At 41.4% G+C, this 24,218-nt stretch overlaps 2 protein-coding genes across 3 annotated transcripts in view; one reads left to right on the forward strand and one right to left on the reverse strand.

Annotated features, from left to right (window-relative positions):
* Window positions 1-6,128: 6,128 nt before the first annotated feature.
* ACRV1 (acrosomal vesicle protein 1) lies at window positions 6,129-14,443 on the forward strand. The gene is made up of 6 exons (XM_064268314.1): window positions 6,129-6,171; window positions 8,472-8,540; window positions 8,601-8,855; window positions 9,978-9,989; window positions 10,447-10,566; window positions 13,681-14,443. The coding sequence occupies exons 1-6, from the start codon at window positions 6,129-6,131 to the stop codon at window positions 13,803-13,805; spliced, it is 624 nt and encodes a 207-aa protein (XP_064124384.1). The 3' UTR covers window positions 13,806-14,443.
* Window positions 14,444-20,589: 6,146 nt separating this feature from the next.
* The window catches only part of CHEK1 (checkpoint kinase 1), a 32,959-nt gene continuing 29,330 nt past the window's right edge, over window positions 20,590-24,218 (reverse strand). For both annotated transcript variants that reach the window (XM_064268897.1, XM_064268896.1), the window contains 2 exons: window positions 22,057-22,158; window positions 20,590-20,906 (listed from right to left, as the gene is read on the reverse strand). In XM_064268897.1, coding sequence (XP_064124967.1) covers window positions 20,811-20,906; window positions 22,057-22,158 — 198 coding nt within the window. In that variant the 3' untranslated portion in view covers window positions 20,590-20,810. The remainder of the gene's footprint in view (window positions 20,907-22,056; window positions 22,159-24,218) is intronic.

Genomic DNA, 24,218 nt, shown 5'->3' on the forward strand with positions numbered 1-24,218 from the left:
AAATGCACACATACAAAAAGAAGAAAGGGCCAAAATCAAAGATTTATCCCTACAACTCGAACAAATACAAAGAGAACAACAAAAGAAACCCTCAGGCACCAGAAGAAAACAAACAATAAAAATTAGAGAACTAAATGAAACAGAAAAACAATTGAAAGAATTAACAAGACCAAAAGCTGGTTCTCAAAAAAATCAACAAAATTGATAAAACATTGGCCAAACTGACAAAAGAAAAGCAGGAAAGGAAGCAAGTAACCCGAATAAGAAATGAGATGGGCGATACTACTACAGACCCAACTGAAATTAAAAGAATCATATCAGATTACTATGAAAAATTGTGCTCTAACAAATTCTAGTTTTAGGGGTCAGTTTTGTTTGTTTTCACATTGAAAAGTACCTTTTACCCACTTCTTATAAAATCATTCACTTTTACAAGTAGCAGAACTGAGAGGCTGTCTTAGTTATCTAGTGCTACTGTAACAGAAATACCACAAGTGGATGGCTTTAACAAAGAAAATTTTATTCTTTTACAGTCTAATATGTAGGAAGTCCAAATTCCAAGTGTCAGCTCCAGGGGAAGACTTTCTCTGTCTGTCACCTCTGGAAGAAGGTCCTTGTCATCAATATTCCCCTGGTCTAGAAGCTTCTCAGCACAAGGATCCCAGATCCAAAGAACATGCTCGGCTCCCAGTGTTTCTTTTTTGGTGGTAAGAGATCCCAGTCTCTCTGCTCTCTTCCCTCTTTTATATCTCAAAAGAGATTGACTTAAAACATAACCTAATCTTGTAGATTGAGTATTGCCTCATTAACATAACTGCCTGTAATCCTGCCTCATTAACATCATAGAGGTAGGGTTTACGACACATAGGAAAATCATATCGGATGACAAAACGGTGGACAGTCACGCAATACTGGGAATCACGGACTAGCCAAACTGCCACACATTTTTGGGGGCACAATGCAACCTACAACAGAGGCTGTTTCTTTTTAAATGTTTCTTTTTCTCTCAGAAAAACAGTCCAATGCCCCTATACAACTGACTTTAATCATTTTCAAGCCTACTTTTGCCTCTGTTGGTAAGCTAACTGCCAACATTTATAAAAGAGAGCAAGGAATTTTAAAGCATAAGGTTTCATTTACGGCTTGCCAGTTATGTACTATGAGCTGACAATAACAAAGTCTGATGTAGGATTGTTGTCAAAAGGTGATTATGGCCTTTTCATCTAAGATATCTGAATTTGCCAAATATAATTAAAAGACCTAGTCCCAAGGACTCAGTAATCCTCAAGGTCAGTTTTGGCAACAGAATAAAGGAATGATCTGATGAGGACAAGAGAGACCAAGAAGGAAGCTTTTTCAGTGGTCCAGGAAGAAGATGAGAGCCTGAACTTGAGTCATGTCAGTGGGAGTGGAGAAGAGCTGAAAAATCCAAGAACTTGTCAGGTTTAGAATTGATAGCGTGTGTGAGGTGAGGGCAGGATGGCACTCAGGAGTTTGGTTTGGGTATGTGAGTTTATAACACTGTCAGTTACTGAGCTAAAGGTACCAGGAAGAGAGTTAGGGTACAAATGTTGAGTTCAGTATTACAAATGTTGAGTCTGAGATGTTGTGGGACATCCAGATAGAAACATCCAGCCGGTAGTTGTAGATATGGTTCGAACTGAGGGGTAAGGGGTCTGTGGGCCAGATAGGTAGGTTTGGATAGTCTTCAGTTTGTAGATGGTGATTGACATGGATAGGACTTCCTAGGGAGAGTCTGAAGAGTTAAGAAATCATTCTCATCAGGAAGAGGAGGTGAGAAGTTCATTTCAGGAAGAAAAGGAAAAGCATGCAAATACAGAGAATAATTCAGAGAATAATTAGAAATTGTATACGGATAAAGCTTGGGATGAAGCCCGGGATGAAGATGTAAGAAGGGAAGGAGAGAAACAGAAAGATGAGACTGAGTAAGTAAATGGAATAGACTGTGAAAGTTCTGGATGACTTCAACTGGTTTTAGCGCAGAATGGATAAAACAACATGCCTTCCATTCTTACTGCCCTCCCTTGGGGAGGGCTCAGAATAGCTATGACACCTATGGCCCCTTTCCTATGTTCTTTAACATAGATTCTACTCTAGGTATCACATAACCCCTCCATTCTGGCCTTCCTGAATTGCATAAAAGGCCTATGATGTAGCCTGACATTAGAATTTTGTGTAAAACGGATGATAGTGAGAGGTTACGCCATTCATGTGCTATCACTTAAAAACATTGAGTTTGAGAAGAATCCACTGTGCATATTAGGAACCGAAGCCAAAAGCTAGAGAAAGGCATGCACCAGCAGAAGTCATACCTAAGCGGAAATAATGAACATTCAGAATTGATGAGTAAGCAGAAGTTAGAAATATGTAGAAGTTATGAGTACGTGTGGGTCACAAAAGAGAGAACAGAGGAAAGTAAGTCCAGAAGAAGAGCAGTAGGTGCATAGGCAGCGAGGGAGACTAGAAGAAACTAAGGCCTACAAGATAACTAGATGACTACAACTGCCATGCATCTAGAACCACCTTTCAGGTCACAGGCTGTGTTCAAGTGTCCATAAGGCCAGGAATATGAGTGCTGCTATTTTTTCAGTGAGGCCTAGTTGGGGTGTATTCCTACATGTATATCTATATTTGTTGTTGTTATTAGCTACCATCAAGTCAACTCCCAGCTCATGGCAACTCCATACACAATGGAATGAAACTCTGCCCAGACCTGCACCATTTCCATGATCAGTTGCATATTGGACCATTGTGATCCATAGGGCTTTCATTGGCTGATTTTGTTTTTTTTAATTTATTTATTGTGCTTTAGGTGAAAGTTTACAAACCAAGTCAGTCTGTCATACAAAAAGACCTACACAACCTGCTGTGCACTCCCAGCTGCTCTCCCCCTCTCCACCCTGTATTCCCCATGTCCCTTCAACTAGCTCCTGTCCCCTTCTTCCTTCTCATCTCACCACCAGACAGGAGTAGCTCACATAGTCTCATGTGTCTACTGGAGCCACGAAGTTCATTCCTCACCAGCGTCATTGAATGTCTTATAGTCTAGGCCAATACCCTGTCTGTGGCTGGTTTAAGGAATGGTTCCCATCTTAGGCTATCAAAAGGTCTGGGGACGATGACCATCAGGTCCCTCCAGTCTCAGACCATTAAGTCTGGCCTTTTTACAAGAATTTAAGATCTGCATCCCGCTGTTCTCCTGCTTCAACAGGGATTCTCTGTTGTGCTCCTTGTCAGGGCAGTGATCGGTGATAGCTGGGCACCATCTAGTTCTTCCAGTTTCAGGCTGATGGAGTCTCTGGTTTATGTGGCCCTTTCTGTCTCTCGAGCTCATATTTACCTTGTATCTTTGGTGTTCATTTGCTCCAGGTGGGTTGAGACCAATTTATGCATCTTAGATGGCCACTTGCTAGCATTTAAGACCCCAGATGCCTCTCACCAAAGTGGAATTCAGAACGTTTTCCTAATACATTTTGTTATGCCAATTGATCTAGATGCCCCCTGAAACCATGGTCCCCATACCCCCACTGCTGCTACTCTGGTCTTTGAAGCATTGGTTGTATTCAGGGAACTTCTTTGATTTTGGTTTAGTCCAGTTTTACTGACTATCCCTGTGCTATCTCAGTGGCCGATTTTTGAAAGTAGAGTGCCAGACCTTTCTTCCTAGTCTGTCTTTGTCTGGAAGCTACACTGAAACCTGCCCAGCATCATATCAACACACACACCTCCACTGACAGATAGGTGGTAGCTGTGCATGAGGTGCATCAGCCAGGAATCAAACTCAGGTCTCCCACAAGGAAGGTGAGAATTCTACCACTGAACCACCAATCCTCTGTATATCTATATAATTCCCCATTATTTAAGATTAAACTGAGTGAGCCATGGTATCTCTCATCTCCACACTTGTGTTCTTTTCTCTTTATTATTCTCTCCTGGATTTCTTGGCTTGTTCATTCTCCCTTTGGCCCCAAATAGTGGTCTAAACACGTTGGTCTAAATGACCTTTCAACTCAGCTCCCATAGCTAGTTGTCTCTTTCTGTGTTCCAACTGTAAATTCCTGACACAAGACTCTCTTTGTCTCGGCTCACCTTTTTCAGCCAGGCCACAAAGATCACAGGCACTGAGCTAGCTGATTCTGTGGTTCATGCAGGGGCACTAAAAACTGGAACATCAGGTCACCTAGGGTGGAGGAGATTGGCAGAGGAAGGAGGTAGAGATTGAATGCCTCTGGAACTGTCTTAGCTCCAGAGCCCTGCATGTTCTAAAGAGAATTTTCTGTCACCACATCTTTCTATATGGTGTGCTGAGATGCTTGCAGGTTTGACTTTAAAGTGCCGAACTCCTTGGCACAGAGAAGATTCCTAAGGAAGAGCCCAGAGAAATCCAGCCTGGGTGGGACTGGGATATAGTCCTCTAAAGTCAACCTTAAATACAGAGGGAGAGAGGCAACAATTCCAGAATGAGATCTAAAGATGGAACATCCAGGCCTTAAAGTCCTGGCTGTGACTCCTGGAGAGGGGTAAGGCAGGGATGTCCCAGAAAGTTCTGATAATTGCCAAGAAGGGTGCTGTCAAGTTTTAAACAACTTATTGGGTATTGGGAGCAGGTGATAACCTCTCTTTCTTTTCACTAATTTCCACTGCCTCTATCAACAAAAGTCTGACACAGTGTGATCCCATAGCTGTTTCTTCAAACTCACTCTCCATGAAGTAAAGGGACTATTGACAGTACACTCTTTCAAGCCTTCCTCTACTCCCAAGGAGCCCAGACTCTGGCCCAGAGATCCTACTTGTATCCTCCAACTCAAGCCGTGTAGAGTAGACCTCCCTCTGTATCTTTTGACCACTGGTGATCCTGATTTCTCCAACCAACCTGGGACCTTCAGCCAGCTCAATCTAAGGGCTCTACATATTGTCCTCTGTGAGGCAGAGAGAGGCGCAGAAAAGGCAATTCGTTCATTCCTTCATTCAGGAAAAATTTATTAAGTATCTATTATGTGGTAAGTGTGTTGCTAGGTACTGAAGCTACAACAGTGATCAAGACAGACAGGGTCCCTGCTCTTGAGGAGCTTAGAGTCTAATGGGGAGACGGATATTAAACAAAAGTTGTTAGCTTCTTGTTAGCTGCTGTCAAATCAGCCCTGACTCATGCCCATGCACAATGGAATCGAACCACTGTGAATCCTAAGGTTTTCATTGGCTGCCTCACTAACATAACTGCCACTAATCCCATCTCATTAACAGCACAGAGATGGGATTTACAACACATAGGAAAATCACATCAGATGACAAAATGGTCGACAATCACACAATACTAGGAATCGTGGCCTAGCCAATTTGACAGATATTGTGGGGGGACACAATTTAATCTGTGACAGGAGAAAAGGGGAAGAAAACATGTTACCATAGCCTAGTTGAAAGCTGGAGTTATGGAAGAGAGACCAGCCACCAGAAACTTTGTCATATAAAGACCCAGCCACTGTCAAAACTGTGGCAGCAAGAAAATAAGAAGAATGTGTACTTCAACGTGTGTGTGTGTGTGTGTGTGTGTGTGTGTGTGTGAATCTCAATTTCTGTCTCTTCCTACCCTCCAGTCTTCCATTGGCTAAACCCAGTCTGAAGCCAAACACAAACAGCTCTTAGGTGATTAAGTACATAGAGGTCAACCATCTGGGTTTGTAACAGGGCAAAGAAAGGCTGATTTGGTGAGGCAGATGGAAAATAAACAGCCAATCATCCCTTCCTCTCAAGAACACCTTAAAAGAGAGTCTCTTTTTAAATTTATTACAAACAGTATTATTATTTTGGTAATAAGATTTTTTTTTTTTTTTTAAAGATAGGGCAGATAATCCCAACACACCACATTGCACATAGCAAACATTTATCAGCCTTCACTGGTGGGATTTGGCATGGGTTGTTAGAGGGCCAACCTGCCTGAACAGGCTCCCTGAGAATCTCAGGGCACAGCCCATTGTGAGGAAATGGAGATGACTCTGTGATTCTAGAATTCTCAGAAGCTCTTATTCAGCTTTGGGAGCTTCTGCTCACAGTTTGGTTCAGGGTTCTTGGGTGCCCAACACCAGGGCTCCCACTTTCCCCAAATCCAGATGAAGCTTCTCTTACTAATTTACCTGCTCGGATCTGCCGGAGGTGAGTCCTCTCTGTAGGCTCTGGGTGGATACATAAGGGGCCTCCCTTAAAATGTTTCAGCGCTTGGAGAAGGAATACCCATCTCTTAGTTACCCAAGCCAATGTGACTCCGAATCTGGAATAGCTAAGCAAGCCCGCCTCTGAGAGCTCCTGAACTAGCTGATTCAGGCTTTACAGTCAGAGGGGCCCACTGGCCTGGCACAGCTTTCAGCCACTTAACATTTGGGCCCCATGCTCTGTGAAATGGGTGGGGATAGGCCTTGGAGTTCTCTAGAAGTCCAATGAAGGTTTGTCCCAACCAGCTGAGTGCGAGGGATCCTCACGTAGTCAATGTGCCAAGGGAAGATACAGGGGTTGAGAATGGGCCCAGAAAGCTGTTGTAGAACACAGCAGGGCCATGGGCCAGAGACTTTACCAGCCTCTCCTTTGTGGCTGTGTTCTATCCATTCTGCTGTCTTATCTCCTCTTTCAGGATCCCCGCTCCTGGTAAGCTGTGTTCTTGCCTGCTTCCTATAGAAGAGACAGGCCGTGAGCTCTGAGCTGTCTGTCAGATGAAAAAGTCTTTCTTTTCTGCAATGGGCTCCCAGAAATTTTGTTTTCTGCTTGTTATACTTTCAAAAGTTGACCCACGTAGCCACCAGATGGTAGTATGTGCCAGTCACATGGTAAAGCAGTGAGTAATAAACTCTAAGAATGGCTGACTGAGAAAAGAGGTTAGCATGTTTTTCCAAGCTTCCATTCTATAAGAAAAATCTCTTTATTAAAAAGTAAACTATTAAAGAATCAGTCAAGGCAGATATTTCTAGAACAAGTTTTTAAAATAAAAACCTAACTAAATCTTATCTTTATCAACATATTCTAACCTGGTCTTTCAGGAAGACATTAATTATAAGGACTGTGATGCACCCAGAATACGCATCTGTTGCAGAGCTCTTACAAGCTGAAGTACTCTGGGTCCTTAGACCATCTTGGCCTCAAAGAGCCTGAAACTCCTCTCTCAGCTTTTGGCTAAGGTTATTAACTCAGTCATTGTAGTCCACTTGCCCCCCTCTAGGTTGCTCAGTCTAATGAAAGGGAAATAATCAAATGTCTGGTGCTTCCATTCAACTAAAATGAAAGTCATACTGAAGAAATACTTGTCTGGCAGTCAGTGATGGGATGGATTAAAGGTAAAAGAGACTGGTCAGAAGAGGACGACCAGCTACGGGTTTTCTTATTTCCCTGTGTAACATGGGGAGGAGAGAAAACTAAAATTAAATGCGCACCTAGGCACTGGGCTAGGTGCTTCACAGTGTATCTTACTGAATACTCAGGACAGCTCTAGGAAGTAGGTGTAAAGAGTATGTCTCAAGGAATCTCAACTCAGAGACACACGAGCAAAGAATTTTTTTTTTTTTTTCTTAATAATCGATAGCAATTTTGCTTTCTGAATCCCCACCCACATGGATTGGGAGTCGAGTTTGGGAAAGACCTTACCAAATAAAGATGTCTTAATTGCTTCTGGTAATTCTTCTGGGTTTATTAGATATTTATGATCATCATCTTCTAGATTAAAATTTATACCTGTCCAAAGATTAAAAATCTTTCACCATCAACTCAGGCTAGAATTATTCAGCTATGGAAAACTACTTGCTTTCTCTCTTCCTCTTCTATCTCCACTCTTCTTGAGCCTTTTACCCATAGAGAAATATGGGGAGGGTTGGAGGTGGATTTCTGATCGAAGGAGTGATGGTACATTGATTTCCTGATGCTAGCTTTGTCAGGGAGGCATATTCATTTCCCTTCAGGTGCTTTTGGAGGGTGGGGCCCTAAAACGTAAGCCATTTAGAAAGCCCTCTTGAAGAAAAATAATACGAAAACAAAATACCAGCAGCCCCTCCAACTCCACTCTACATAAGAAATGACAAATACAAAATGCTCGTGGCTCCCCCAAGAAGCAGTCCATGGAAATGCAGGATCCTGAAGACTAACCTTTATTAGCTTCATGATAAATCTGCTTCTTAACAAACTCAGTGAGAATGCTATAACTTTGCAAACCCTGTTCTTAATACTGTAGATCTCAGTATTCTCTCTTTCAATCCCCAAGGTGGTCTCTGTGTGTTTCATTAACATCTCTGTCCTTCACGGTCTCTTGGGGTAATTAGTTGACTTCCCCCAGTATCTGCACTATCTTCAGGGGCCTATCTAGGCCCGCAGAAAACCTAGGAACCCCACATTAGCCTCAGTCCTTAGGAAAATATTCTTTCCCCCTGACATTCTCTCCCCTTCACCATCTCTCCTCTGTTCCTTCCCTATCCTAGGAGCATCAGGTCAGCCTGATGAGCCTCTTGGCTCTATTGATCATCGAGCTTCAATTCAGCAACTTCCAGGTGAGTACCTTTCACTTGCAAACCCATCGGATGCAGAGGCTTTATATGAATCCACTTCAGGTGAGCACTCTTTAAGTGAGCATTCTTCAGGCGAGCACTCCTCAAGTGACCATTCTTCTAGCGAGAACTCTTCAGGTGACCAAGCTTCTGGTGAACAGACTTTGGCTGAACAATCTTCCAGTGAAAAGCCTTCAGGTGAAAAGCCTTCAGGTGAAAAAGCTTCTGGGGAAAAGTCTTCAGGTGAACAGGCATCAGGCGAAAAGCCTTCAGGTGAACAGGCTTCAGGTGAAAAATCTTTGGGTGAAAAGACTTCTGGTGAAAAGTCGTCCAGTGAACAGGCTGTAGGTGAAAAGTCTTCCAGTGAACAGGCTTCAGGTGAAAAAACTTCAGTCGAAAAGGTTTCAGGTGAACAGCCTTCAGGTGAACAGTCTTTGATCGAAAAGCCCTCAGGTGATAAGTCTTCTAGTGAACAGCCTTCAAGTGAACCATCTTCTGGTGAACAGGCTTCCAGTGAAAAGCCTTCAAGTGAACCACCTTTAGGCACACTCACTTCAGTCGTGCCATCTTCAGGTAAGACACGTTTGGATCGGTACCAGTCCTTGACTTCAGGTGGAAAGTGAGGAACATGTCCAGAGTTTTAGGGAAGGAGTGTAGAGGAAACAGCTTTCCCAAAGACTTTCTCTGGCTTTCTTTACATGCAGGGCAAATTACAATAATACCAGGAGGCAGGATTCAGGCTTTGTGGTGCCCTAAAACATAAACTATTTAGAAAGCCCTCTTGAAGAAAAATAATACGAAAACAAAATACCAGCAGCCCCTCCAACTCCACTCTACATAAGAAATGACAAATATGAAATGCTCATGGCTCCCCCAAGAAGCAGCCCATGGAGGTGCAGGATTTTGACGACTAAACTTTATTAGCTTCATGATAAATCTGCTTCTTAACCAACTCAGTTAGAATGCTATAACTTTGCAAACCCTGTGAAGAGATGCGTAGCACAGTAGCTGATGGTTTGTTTTTGAACATGTTAAGTAAACCATGCAGACACTGTGAGATCCAGAAATAAGTTCTCAGGACAACTGCAATTTGGTGGCTCTTACTAAAATAGGATTATTCAAGGTTTGATGCTTCAAGTTATTACCAGACATAAATAATTCATATTTCACTCCACTGCGTAAGTATTATTATCCTAAATTTTCAAATGAGAGCAGTGAGGCATGAGTAGTATGCCTAATGTCACACAGCTAAAAAGTGGCAAGCCTTGGATTCAATCCCAGGTCTGCCTAACACCAAAGCCCATACGCTTTCCACTTCTTTATGGTTCCTGAACTCAGTGATTGAGAGTGGGGAGAGTAAATGAGGCAATATGGAAGCATTTCAAAGGGAACGCCCTTTGGTGAAAAACTGACCTTATTTGAAAATGGAGAATGACGCAGACTCTTCACAGGGTTTGCGACATTATAGCATTCTAACATAGCTAATTAATCAAATTTGACTCCGAGGGTTTGTGCCTTGCTGGTTAGTGAGAGTATGATGGGGAGTATGAAAAGGAGTCGTTTTACAAGTTTACTTTTGTTCCTATTGAGTTAGACATGACAGAAGGGCATTTCCAAATGTCCGGGAACCCATGGGGATATGGACTGGAATAAAAGTCTGTATTAGATAAATTTGGGATTCATCATTAACGAAGGTCACAGATGAAGTGATAAGAATAATTTCCTCTGGAACAGAAGAAAGACTATGCTCTATCAGACACAGGGACCTCAGATCCCCAACAAGAACCAAGAAATGAGTGTGTTGTAGCCAGGCTACTTACCTTGCCTATCGTCCCTCTTCAGATGTATGATTCAAGGCTACACACGTGATTCATGAGGGAATTTCATCGGGCTTATCTTAAATTTTCAGGCACAGGATTAAACTGCCATACGTGTTCTTACATGAATGAGCAAGGAAAATGTCTTCGTGGGGAGGGAGTCTGTGTCACTCAGAATTCCCAGCAGTGCATGTTAAAGAAGATCTTTGAAGGTATGTGGGGACTTCATGAGACAATCTTTGCCAGAGAACACATCAACAAACTTGAACACTAATTGGGACAAAAGGGTGGTAGGGGCTTGGAGAGAAATTGGCCTGTGATATCCCAGAAGCTTGGAAATTGAGGAGAACTTTATTCTTTCAAGAATTAGGAGTAGAATCTCAGCTACTAGTGGAGTAGTAGAGGCCCTTAACAGACCCAAGGATTCTCAAAAAGAGGTAGGGCTGGCAGAGATGAAGTAACAAGCCAGCAAAGTCCTGCATCTGGGCTCCCTCTGTTCTCAGTCATCCTTGTGACAAAAGGCTGTTAGCAGCCATGGAGTTCACAGGATGAGAATGGATGATGGGACACCAAAATCCTCGAGACTGGGTGCGGGAGGTAAGTGGGCTCTAGAAACTGGTATATTTGTGAAGGTTAGGATGAAGAAGGAAGTTCTTCCTTCCTACCTATTATAGAAATGTGTGAGTTGCCCCTTGAGACACTTACTGTAAGCTCAGGATTGTGACTGTCTTGTTTATGGCTATATATTCCTAGTACCTAGCACAAGGCCCACTATAGGCATTTCAGGGTAGGCATTTAGTAAATGTTGGAAAATGAATAAACTAATAAACAATTATAAGTCTTGTATTCACTCCTACATCTTTCCTACACTTGCTCCTTATCCCTAAAATAAGGCATCTTGGAGTTATTTCCATCCCGTGATTCCCCTTGTGGTTTATCTGGTCCTTCACTAGAAATACCATTGTCCCCACGTTTCTACATGTGTGCATTCATTCACCATGCAGCAATAAACATTACTGACATATACCATGAGCCCTTACAGAAAGATGAATCAGACATAGACTGGGTACAAAGACATTATGGCTTTATATAACAAATAAATAACAAATACGACAAAGGAGAAAGTGGTAAGACATCATAAGAAAGGCACAGAAGTTCAGGAAAGGGAAAGATTAGGGGTACAGGGAAGCCTCAGGAGTAGGTGGTATTCAGAAAAGGCTTTAGGGAAACATGTTGGATTTGGGTCCGTGGTTCTCCATCTTGGCTTCATATTAGAATCACCTGGTAAGTTTTAAAACATCCCAGTGCTGAGGGTACACCAAACAGATAAATCAGAACCTCTGATTTGGTGGAATCCAGGCATGAATATTTCTTAAAGCTCCTCAGTGATTCCAACATGCAGCCAAGATGGAGAACCACTGATTGAGTTATACAGCAATGAGTAAGAAAGGATATTCACAGATAGGGAATTATGGAAGTAAAAGGCAGAAAAGTGCAGCCAGAGAGAGGAAATAGCAAGGAGTCTTTGTGGGGTGGAGAGTTGGGGAGTAAGAAGATAAATTTGGGAAGATAGGCTAGAGCCAGGTTATACAAGACATTTGATATCACCTTAAGGAGTTTGAGTTGAGGATTTTTGAACAACAGTGATTTGATGAGGATGTTAACAATAATAATAGTTTCCCTTTATTAAGCCCCTGCAAGGTATCAAGCACTAGCTAGACACTTTAAAATACCCTTTCTATTTTAATCCTCCCAGTAACTTTGCAAAGTAGGATTTTTTTTTTCTTGTTAACGGAACGGAAAATTGAAATAGCTTGCCTGAAGACAGATAACTAGGAAAGGACAGAGCCAGTATAGCACTCAGATTGGCTAAACCACTTGTTAAGGAAGATCACCTGGAAGTAGGTTACAACAGAGACAGAAGAACTGTTAAAGGGCTATTGCAATATTTCAATCAAAAGGTGATGTGTGGTGATGCTGGTTGTACAATACGGTGAACGTAATTAATGTTACTGAATTGTGCACATGAAAATAGCTGAAATGGCAAATGTATTATATATATTTCACCACGATTTTTTAAAAAATGCCAAGGAAGGCCGCGAATGAGGGAAAAAAAGGTGGGGAGGGAGATGACAGGAACTTGATACTAAGGTAGTAGCAAGAGAATGAAGACTTACACCTCTCTCTCCATGTTCTTTCATTTACTCCATACCTGTCCTTACACCTTACACTTAATCCAGCCATGTAAGTCACCATTTCATATTTTCATGGATTTTCTCCTGCTATGCTTCAACCTGGAGTGATCTTCCCTCCCTTCCGTACCTATCTAAATACTCCCCATTCTTCACAGCCCAGTTCAACGCCACTTCCTTCCTAAGACTTTCATTGATTCTATGTTCCCCACAATCAAAATATCAAAATTAATCACTTTTTATTTGCTAATACAGCATAAACAAGGCTTTAAATGTTTGATGAAATGAAAATGGAACAATACAAAGAACACAGATTATAAGAGTAGAATTGACAGATCTTCACAACCAATTGGATGAAAGGGGCAGGGGAAGAATCGGATGACAGAGATTTTGAGAAACTAGGATAGAAAACATAAAAGGGAAACTCAGGAAAATGAAATTTAGAGAGGAAAGTAATAAGTTTCATTTTAAGCATAGTAAGTTTTAGATGTTCTTAGCATACCTGCATGGAGATGCCCATCCATTAAGTGAAAATATAAGAATTCAATTTGAGAGTGCAGTGATAACTGAAACCAGAAGAGGTGCGGACAGAACAGTAGGGAACACCTTAACAGGAGAAGAGAGCTTCAAGAAAGAGTTTGGTCAGTTACTTGCTTGCAAAGAGGTCAGAGGAAAAGTCCCAAGAAAAGGCTATAGAATTTGATAAATAAACCTCTAGTGACCTTTGAGAGGAGAGTTTCAGCACAGTTGAGTTATGAGTGCCAGGGGCCAAGATGTAAATGGGAAGGAAGTAAAGATAATGAGGACAGCCAGCTCTCTGGAGATATTTATGGTGAATGGAAAGAAAGACATAGGAAAGTAGTATGGTCAGGAGGAAGTATTTTTGAGGTTGAGAAACTTGAGTATGTTGGTAAACCAAAATGGATCCAGTAGAGAGGAAGAGACTGAAGATATGAGGGGAGCGGGCTGCTTATGCATGGAAGGTCTCTGAGGAGGGAGAGCGAAGGGAAGGGCAAGGAAGAGTAAAAAAGTGGAGGCCTTCACCATGCTTGCTGGGGACATGGGGGCCATGGATGAAGGCCAGGGTTGGGAGAAGAAGCCATCTGCTCACTACAGTCTGTCTCTGCCTTACAGGTGGAAAACTCCAGTTCATGGTTCAGGGGTGTGAGAACATGTGCCCATCTATGAACCTCTTCTCCCATGGAACCAGGATGCAAATTATATGCTGTCGGAATCAATCTTTCTGCAACAAGATCTAAAAGTCTGTGCCCTTCCCTCCCTTGCTTCTTGCTCTGACTCAGGCAGCAAAAGGCCTCCTCCGTCCCTCTACTGGGCACAATTTATATTTCATGTTTTCCCTAGTCAACAACTAATCACATCTGCCTCTGCCAGAGTCCCAGACAGGATGCTCAAATACAGAAGCCCTCATTTATCTCATCTTCCCACACCTGTTCATTCCGTTATCTACTTCTCTCTCTGTCTTCCCTGCTCCCTTCCCCCATCTCCCAACAGCTCTTTTCAATAAATTCCATGACTAAAGAACACAGACTCCAGACAGATTTTTCCTATCAGTTTCAGGGTCAGCCTGAGCCTCCTTACACCTCATGGCATTTTGGAACCATTCCATATGGTGAAAGTGAAAGGTCCTGCCTTGGATTTAATTGTGTCACCCAGAAATGTGTGTCAACTTGGCTAGGCCATGATTCCCAGTATTATGTGATTGTCCTCCTTTTTGTGATCTGATTATCCTACATTTTGTGATTTATTGTAAACCTTAGCCTCTATCCCAGTGGTTGGAGCCCCAGTGGTGCAGTGGTTAAATGTTACCGCTGCTAACCAAAAGGTCAACAGTTCAAATCCACCAGCCACTCCTTGGAAACCCTATAGGACAGTTCTACTCTGTCTTATAAGGTCACTGTGAGTCGGCATCAACTCCATGGCAATGGGTTTTTTTTTTGTTTGTTCTAATACCTGTGGTTATGGTCCCATTTGGGAGCGGACTGTCCATTATGCTAGTGAGACATGATTAGATCATGTTAACGAGGATTAGGGTGGGATGCAATACCCTTACTCCGGTCACAGCCCTGAACCAATGGAAGGGGAGTTTCCCTGGGGTGTGTCCTGCATCACCTTTTATCTTAACAACAGATGAGAGAGAAGCAAGCAGAAAAAGGGGGACCTCCTACCACCAAGAGGAGCCAGGAGTGGAGCACATCCTTTGGACCTGGGGTCCCTGCACTGAGAAACTCCTAGACCCAGGGGGATATTGATGATGAGGATCTTCTCCCCCAGCCACCAGAGAAGCCTTCCCCTACAGCTGACCCTAAATTCAAAGTTCTAGCCCCCTAAACTATGAGGGAATAAATTCCTGTTAAAGCCATCCACTTGTGGTATTTCTCTTACAGCAGCACTAGATAACTAAGACAGGTTCCCTAGGGCAGAGACAACAAAGAGGCAGCAAAGCAGGTGAACACTTTACACACCTCAAATAATATTGCAGGTCCTTCTCTCTGACCCTCCACTTTTCCATCCCTAATTTCCCCCACCCCTTAAGCCTACCATGTGTCAAAAATTCCACCCTTCTTTGATTCTTGAGAGTTTCAGGCTATAGCAGTTCACTCTTAACATGATTCCTTACATATTTATTTATTTGCTAAATAAGTAATGGTTCATAATGCTTAGATCTTTTTTTTTTCACACACAAAGTTATTGGGTCATCTTCTTAGCATAGAAGGGCAAATGGAAACACTGTAATAGTCCTTACATCAGTGTCATGGTCTTTAAGGTGTTTTCACGAATATGGTCTCATCTGATTCTCACATAATAACTTAGGAGGGTAGATAGGAAATATATGATCATCCTTATTTTAAGAATAAGGAAATGTGACATAGGACTGTTTTATTTATTCTTTCTTTACTATTACAAACTTGCCTTGGGTACAGAGAGCCAGAACTAGATCAAAAACCAAATTTGCATAATCTCAATCTGAGCTGTTTTTATCACATTGTATTAGCCAGAAAGGCTCTTTCAAGGCTAAATCAATCCTCTCCTCCTATACAAGTTCATCTCCTTTTAGTCATGGCTCCCACATGCCTCCATCTGAAGGCTCCTGATATCAGATGGGTGGCCCTAACAGTGTCTTTTTCAGAAGTCCCATTTGTCAATTTTTCTCTTTTAAGGATAAGGCTTTTGGTTTTATCTCTAACTCTTACAAGTCTATACTAAGAAAAAAGTAATTTTACTGTATGTAAATTCTTTTAAATAATTAAAATATATATACATTATGACCCCCCCCCCCCAAAAAAAAAGCAAAAACATATTGGTAAGAGACTCCTCACTGGCAATATTGAATATTTCTCCAAATATTGTAGGCTGGAAGACAATGGAACCTACCTTCAAATTTACGAAGGAAAGTTACTTTTAACAATATGTCTATTCCTAAATAAACAGGCATTCAAAAAAAAAAGGCAAGAAACCTGGAACTAAAAACCCAGATGAATTTTCAACTTGAGGTATGGTTTACAGAAGGGCTAGAAGAGAAATGGAAGCCTGCTAACATTCTTGACGCCTTTTTCTTTCTTTCTTTCTTTCTTTTTTTTTTTGGAGAAGAGAGGATAAGTATCTATTGGCTATAAGAACTGAGGAGAAAACATAGGTTCAGATATGTTGTTAAAATTTAAGGGTAGGGAGATTCTAGATTCAATTAATGGTGGAGTAGTTTGAACTAACCCTCTTGCCAATAACAATTATAAACTCTGGACAAAATATGAGAAAAAAAAACTACTTTAACAAAAACCTCAAAAACATAGAAGCCACCCCTCAAAAGACAGCAGCTGCCCTGGGTGTGATTTGCACGTTGGTGGCTTTATTGAGGGTACTTCCCAATCCAGCACTCTAGGGAAGCAAAAAGACACTCACTGGTTTGAAGTTTCAGGTGACACAGACTGGGCCTAGAAAAGAGCTGTAAAATTAGGGGAGTAATCCTGTAGAGAAGGGAGTCACAGAGGGCTTAAAAAAAAAAAAAACCAAACCCAGTGCCGTCGAGTCGATTCCGACTCATAGTGACCCTACAGGACAGAGTAGAACTGCCCCATAGAGTTTCCAAGGAGTGCCTGGCGGATCCGAACTGCCGACCCTTTGGTTAGCAGCTGTAGCAGTTAACCACTACACCACCAGGGTTTCCAAAGGAAATGATACTGAATGGAAATTCTAATCTACAGGAAGGAATGGAGAGCACCAGATACAGAAAATATGTGGGTAAATATAACATTACCCACACTATTTCTTGTCTTCTCTTAATATTAAAGTCATGGCCTGCTTAAAGCTAAAAATATATTTAATTTCTGTAGATATATATCACAGTAATAGCACAAAGAACAGGTGAGGTAACTAGAGCTATACTGTTGAAAGGTTCTTACATTTCAAGTGAAGTAGCACAATATTAACTTTAACTCAGCTGTGATAGTATATAGTAATACAGAAAAATAAATTTTTAAAAGAACAGAGAAGTATAGCTCAAAAACCAATAGAGAAATTAAAATGAAATATTAAAAAATTATTTGCTGCTAACAAGCGGCCATCTAAGATGCAGCAATTGGTCTCAACCCACCTGGAGCAAAGGAAAATGAAGAACACCAAGGCCACACGACAACTAAGAGCCCAAGAGACAGAAAGGGCCACATGAACCAGAGACCTACATCATCCTGAGACCAGAAGAACTAGTTGGTGCCCGGCCACAATCGATGACTGCCCTGACAGGGAGCACAGCAGAGGACCCCTGAGGGAGCAGGAGATCAGTGGGATACAGACCCCAAATTCTCATAAAAAGACCAAACTTAATGGTCTGACTGAGACTGGAGGAATCCCGGCGGCCATGCTCCCCAGACCTTCAGTTGACACAGGACAGGAACCATCCCCGAAGACAACTCATCAGAAATGAAAGGGACTGGTCAGCGGGTGGGGGAGAGACGCTGATGAAGAGTGAGCTAATTATATCAGGTGGACACTTGAGATTGTGTTGGCAACTCTTGTCTGGAGGGGGGATGGGAGGATAGAGAGAGAGGGATGCAGGCAAAATTGTCAAGAAAGGAGAGACTGAAAGGGCTGACTCAAGAGGGGGAGAGCAAGTGGGAGTAGGGAGTGAGATGTATGTAAACTTATATGTGACAGACTGATTGGATTTGTAAACGTTCACTTGAAGCTTAATAAAAGTTATTAAAAAAAAAAATTATTTAATTAACCTAAAAAAGGAAGAACAATTAGTTGGACCAAACAGAAAAATGGTAGGGGAAAAAAAAAAGCTAAATGGTAAAAATAATCCAATCATAGCAATAATGGAGAACACCTTATCATTTGAGCTGGCTCCCTGCCAAAAATTTATAACCTGACCTGTTGTTGTTGTTAGGTGCCATTGAGTCAGTTCCGACTCATAGCAATCCTATGTACCACAGAATGAAACACTGCCCAGTCCTGCCCATGCTCACAATTGTTGTTATATTTGAGCCCATTGTTGCACCTACTGTGTCAATCCACCTCAGTGAGGGTCTTCCTCTTTTCCACAGACCATGTACTTTACCAAGAGTGATGTCCTTCTCCAGGGAATGATCCTTCCTGACAATATGTCCAAAGTATGTAAGATACAGTCTCACCATCCTCGCTTCTCAGAAGCATTCTGGTTGTACTTCTTCAGGACAGATTTGTTCCTTCTTTTGGCAGTCCATGGTATATTCAATATTCTTCACCAACACCACAATTCAAAGGCGTCAATTCTTCGGTCTTCCTTATTCGTTGTCCAGGTTTTGCATGCATATGGTGCAAATGAAAATACCATGGTTTGGGTCAGGCGCACTTTACTCTTCAAGGTGGTATCTTTCCTTTTCAACACTTTAAAGAGGTCCTTTGCAGCAGATTTGCTCAAAGCAATGTGTCTTTTGATTTCTTGACTGCTGCTTCCATGGATGTTGGTTGTGGATCCAAGTAAAGTGAAATCCTTGACAACTTCAATCTTTTCTCCGTTTATTACGATGTGGGAAGTGGATTCCTATGCATAGTGACCCTGTAGAACCGCCCCATAGAGTTTCCAAGGAGCGCCTGGCAGATTCGAACTGCTGATTCTTTGGTTAGCAGCCGTAGCACTTAACCACTATGCCACTAGGGTTTCTATCATGCTCAAGGCAGACAATTTTTCCTAGTTAAAAATAGCAAAACTACTGTTTGGTTATAAGAAGACTTTGGGAGATATTTTTGGTTTAAGGTTTAAAGATTATCTCAGGGCGCTGGTTTTAGGGGCTTCAGCCAGCTTCTATAGCTCCAGAAAGTCTGGAGTCCATTTGAAATTGTGTTCTGCATGGCAAGAATTTTAAATTTTGTTTTATGTGTGATGAAAAGCCATGAGAGATGACAGCAGGGAAGGGATACCTGACTTACATTTTAGAAGGATCATTCTGGCTGAGTCTTTGGAAAGTAAACTGTCGAGGGACAAGACAAAGGGGGAACACCAACTGAGAGGCTATTGCAGTCATCTAAAAGAGAGATAATAGAACTCTACCTGGTGATGGTAGTAAAAGCGAAAAGTGGGATGTATTTTGAATGTTGAGCTCACAGGATTTACTGGAATGAATGTATTAATGTAAGGTGGAAAGGTATCAAGGATGATTTACAGCTTAAGGAACCAGGGAGTTGAAATATTATTTACTGAATTGGGGAAACTAGGAGAGGAACAGGTTGAAGGGCAGAAATCAAACATTGTTTTTGTTCATGAGAAGTTTGAGATACCTATTACATATTCAAAGGAGCCCTGGTGGCATCTGGCTGCTAGCTGAAAGGTCTGCGGCTGGAACCCACCAACGCTCCGTGGGAGAAAGATTTGGCAGTCTGCCCCTGAAAAAGATTTACAGCCTTGGAAACCCCATGGGGCAGTTCTATTCTGTCCAACAGGGTCACTATGCATAGGAATCCACTTCCCAGCACAGGAGACAACTCTAAAGGACAAATTTCTCCCACATTTGAGAGTTTACTGGCTGTGGGGTGTGGAACCTTTTGCATAGAACGATTTGGCCTTTGGTCTTGGTTCTGAGAGTAGGACCACAACTGAGGCCAACTAAGAGGGATCCCCTGGGGGCCGATGCTAACTAAGCCTCAGGAGGCCTGTGGTGAGGCCAGTGAAAGCTTAGGAAGCTGGAGACTCACTGGAGCTTCCCGGGCTGAGAGTTTGATCATTCAGAGGAGGGCTGGCCAAGGTAGCACACTTAGGGCTGCGACAGCACCAGAAGCAGACAAGACCACTAGGGAGCGAGGCTGCAGCAGAAACCCCAGCTGAGAGCAAGAGGCCCAGAGGCGGCTGCTGCGAAGGGACAGGTGATGGCATGGCATAAGCAGGCCGGACCACGGCAGTGCAGGGGGACTGCCAGAGGCACTGGGGGACCACCTGCTCATCAATGAATTCAGAATTCTTATGTATTTGTGTTCAAAATAGAATTTATTTCTATAGTAGAGAATTAAAATATAGCTGTGATGGTAGAAAATAATATAGAAAATTATTTAAGACGTGCAACAGTAATTTTTAGAGTACAGTTAGTTAGGCACTAAAGTTTATGCTCAACTTATATGTGAAAGACCAACCAGGATACTATATATTATCAAATTCACCAGGAAAAACACACCTTCTTGCAGTTTTAATTAGTAGTTACAGTTCAGAAACAGGTTTACATGCCTAGACAAGCACTTTTTAAAATATAAGTACAAATTTGGGGGATACATTTTTTGAAGCTGGCCTCACTCCACAAACTGATAAGTCTATTTCCAAAATCATTAGGATTGTGTTTTTACTAATTCACCCTTAAAGTTAACGATCAGCGTGGAGGAAATACATACTTTTTGGATGAAACTAAATGTTTTGGTAAAAATAGGACAAGGTCATCTTCTTTCATGACGGTGGTGTGAAACCTTGTAAACTCACGTACTCGCAAAACTTGGTTTCCACCAGGCGGGTCTCAAATTTGGCCAGTAAACACTGCTGAAGAAATAGCCAAGGAATTCTACCTGTCCCTTCCCCAAAGCTTTATTTACGATTATGACATAGGTATTATCTGTATACAGAACATACAAAAAGAAGTGGAAGATGTGTGGATAGCAGGAGGAAGAGATCTCTTCAGGAACTACCGTTTTAGATTTGCAGTGCGCAGAACAGGGTAATCTTCTCTAGGAAGAATAAAGTCAACATAGCAGCACTATATTCACCAGGAACCCCAGAGCCAACAGATCTATCATGTGGCAGGAAGCCAAACCTTCTGGCTGCTCACAACATCACTCAGCTTCCCTTTAATCTTCAGAAAGTGTCTCTTGAACTCCAGTCCATCACCCTATATGAGAAGTAATATCCAAAAATAATGTCAAAAAAAAAAGACTACACTATAAAATCAAACTTCAGTGGTTTAAGTGAAGACAAACATCCCTAGATTATGTCCAGTTACACTTCCCTTCGGGCTCTATTGTGAAGAACAAAAATCCTGGTTGAAGAAGCGGCTACATACATAACTCTGACCAGGTATCATGCTAATCACCGCTCCTACCACACTGAGCTCAGAGAGCAGAAAAAAGAGACAGCACCCTGTCCATTTCTGGCGTTAGTATCTCTGGCCCTAAGTAATTGTTTTCTATAGGCAGTAGGGGTTTGTAAATAAAAAATACGCTATACAACTACACTAAAGTCTTGCCATAACACTGTGGCAACAAAGCCAGCAGACTCAGTGACAAGAAGGATTTCATTACACTGGGATCTTAATAACTGAATTCCATAGCAAGCATCTGTACAACAGTACTGCAGTAGATTGCCAGTTTAAAAGTGTGCCCTACTCCTCCAAACTTCTTTGGAGCCACGGGAGAACTCTTAGGAAATAGAGAAAATGCTATTTTGGTCTTACATATAAGGGCTTTAAAACTGTAACTTCAGAACCAATAATTTCTAAGGAAATAATCAGAAACATAGACACAAATCTATGTATAACAAACCACAGATTTGTAATAGATAAAAGGTTCATTAAGTTATAATGTGCAAACATTTTTGACAAATCCTAATTTTTTTTAAAAAAGGTATCGTATATTAATGCATTAAGAAAAAGACTGGAGTGCTTCAAACTGTAATGGGTGATTACTACTGGGCACTATAATTTAGGATTATTTTTATTTTCCTTCATGTTTTGAAGAATGATGATGAGAAAAAATGTTCATAACATTAAATGAAAAAAGCAAGTTATCGTATATTTATAAATGCCATATGATTATAAATATAATACCGTTTTTTAAAAATCTCCATACGTAAGTATTTCCACAGACAGAATAATATAATGGGATACATCAAAAATAAATGTGTTATTCCTGGGAGACAAGATCAAGCTCGATTCTAATTTTCTTAATTATACACTTTTATAATTTTTAAGTTTCTAAGTTTTTATACTTTTTTAACAATAGCAAAAAATGCTTTAAAAAAAAAACACTTGCTGTTCTACCCACCTTAGAAAGTCTGAAGTCTACCAATATCTTCTCATCCATTTCCACCAAGTTCACTTTGAAAATTAGTTTATTATTTCTCCTATCAGTTGTTGACACAGTAACCTAAGGCAGTAAAGAGAAAGTTAGGCCAGATGTGTGAGTAAGGAATGCTCCTAACAAAAGCTATAGTCTCAGGCCAGTGATACTTCTGGGATAGAAGTGTGTGGGGCTCTGTCCCAACAGGAGTAGTGGTGAGAATCTCACTCCCTCCAGGGTGCCTCCTTCCCACGGCTGTGGGTGTCCAATACAGACCACGCTAGAAACAGGGTGCAGCTCCCCTCCCAGACACTGAGTTTATGTGGAGTCCCAGTAACAAACGAAATTTAGTATTTTACAAATTGCAACTGCAAAAAGAAACAATCGAGGAGGAAAAAAACAGAATGAGAGGGAAAACAAGTCTATAAAAGACAAGAAGGGAAAAGGAGGCTAGAATTGTGGCTGACAAGCTGCAGCGGTAGTCAGGAGGTGGCGAAAATCTTAAGAGGCCTTGCAGCTCCCACTCTCTTTTAGAATGTTCCCGTGGCCTGTAAAGAAGCTCTGGCTAGATGAGTGACATTGGGGAGAGAAAGGCCCAGCCAACAGCCAGCACCAAGACTCCAAACAAGTCAGTGAGGCCATCTTAAAGCCATCGCCCACGACTGTGCAACAGTGTGGAAGAATACACTATGTTCTGGGTAAATTTAATACAAGATACTCAACACAGCTAAATTAACCTCTAAAAGTTCAAAGACAAAATTCTTCAAAAATTTAGGCGGAAAGGAACGTGAATCAAAGAGGGATGTCAGCAAAAATGGTGGATAAGAAACTCCAAAAGTCGGCCCCTCCATAAAAACCAGGAAAAAAAAGTCACAATAAACTTTTTCAAAACCTTGAAAAATGACTAAAAGCTTGCAGAAACTCAAGGAACACTTATTCAAGAAAACAGCTAAAATTCAGAAAGAGGCATGAGCTTTATGGCGTTTCAGCTTACCCTATTCCCATCCCTTGCTCCCCAGCCTTACCAGCCCATATTCCAGGCACAAGTATAGGAGGGGGCAGAATGGACCTCATTCACATATTTTCCTAAGATGATCTGTCTGGTGGCTCCCTGGAAGACCAGCCCAAAAGGCTTGTCTTTACTTGGTTGTTAGGTGCCATCAAGTTGATTCTGATTCATAGTTATCCCATGTGACAGAGCGGAACTGGTTTCCTAGGCTATAATCTTTACAGGTGCAGATCACCAGGTCTTTCTCCCACAAAGCCTCTGGGTGGGGTTTGAACTGTCAACCTTTCACTTAACACTTGCACCACCAGGACTCCCTGTGTCTTTACTTTGCCTACTAACGGTTAGTGGTAAACTTAATGTTATGTAAATTTTACCTCAGTGGAAAAAAGTAAGTGAATCATCTATACGAATGAGAGGAAAATCCGGCTGGTGGGTAGATTTCTTCATAGTAACAATTTCCCCTAACTTTTTATTTTGAAAACTTATAAATCTCCAGAAAAACAGTAAAATTAATAGCCATATACCCTTCCGATTATTAACATTCTGCCACATTTGCCTTATCTATTTTTTTTAATCTAGATATGTGCCTTTTCCTTGTCTGTTTTTATAGCTTTTAAACTAAGTTACAGTTTTAACTAAGCTATGATGACACTTGACTTCAGCTTGTTTCTACTACAAACAGGACATTCTCCTATTTACCACAATATTATCATCACACCCAAGGTATTTCACACTGACACAAAAACATTACCTAATATATAGTTCATATTCAAATTTCCCCAGTAATGTCCTTTATAGTTTTTAAAATCCATGTTCTAGTTAAAGATCATGCACTGCATTTACTTATCAGGCCTCTTTTGTTCTCCTTTAATAGAGAATATCCCCCTCTTACTTGTCTTTCATGACATAAACATTTTTGAAAAATCTAAAGACAGGTTAGAATGGCAATGTTATAAATATGCTATAGTAACACAATGAACACTAGAATGAGGGAGCAGGCGAGATGGGAGGAAGTGTGAAATTGCTAGTGTACTCATTTTTGATAGACAGGAGTCAATTGCTATGGTCTCAATTTAAGCAGATATAGTTTTCAAAATAACCTTAGAGGGGTCTTTTCAGAAATATTCTTGTGGTAAAG

This window comes from Loxodonta africana, chromosome 15 (genome assembly GCF_030014295.1).
Source record: "Loxodonta africana isolate mLoxAfr1 chromosome 15, mLoxAfr1.hap2, whole genome shotgun sequence".
Lineage (NCBI taxonomy): Eukaryota > Metazoa > Chordata > Mammalia > Proboscidea > Elephantidae > Loxodonta > Loxodonta africana.

Coding starts and splice junctions, on each gene's coding strand:
- ACRV1 (XM_064268314.1), top strand. CDS start 6,129: ATGAAGCTTCTCTTACTAATTTACCTGCTCGGATCTGCCGGAG. Junction 8,541..8,600: donor TTCAATTCAGCAACTTCCAG/GTGAGTACCTTT, acceptor AATCCACTTCAG/GTGAGCACTCTTTAAGTGAG. Junction 10,567..13,680: donor GTTAAAGAAGATCTTTGAAG/GTATGTGGGGAC, acceptor TCTGCCTTACAG/GTGGAAAACTCCAGTTCATG.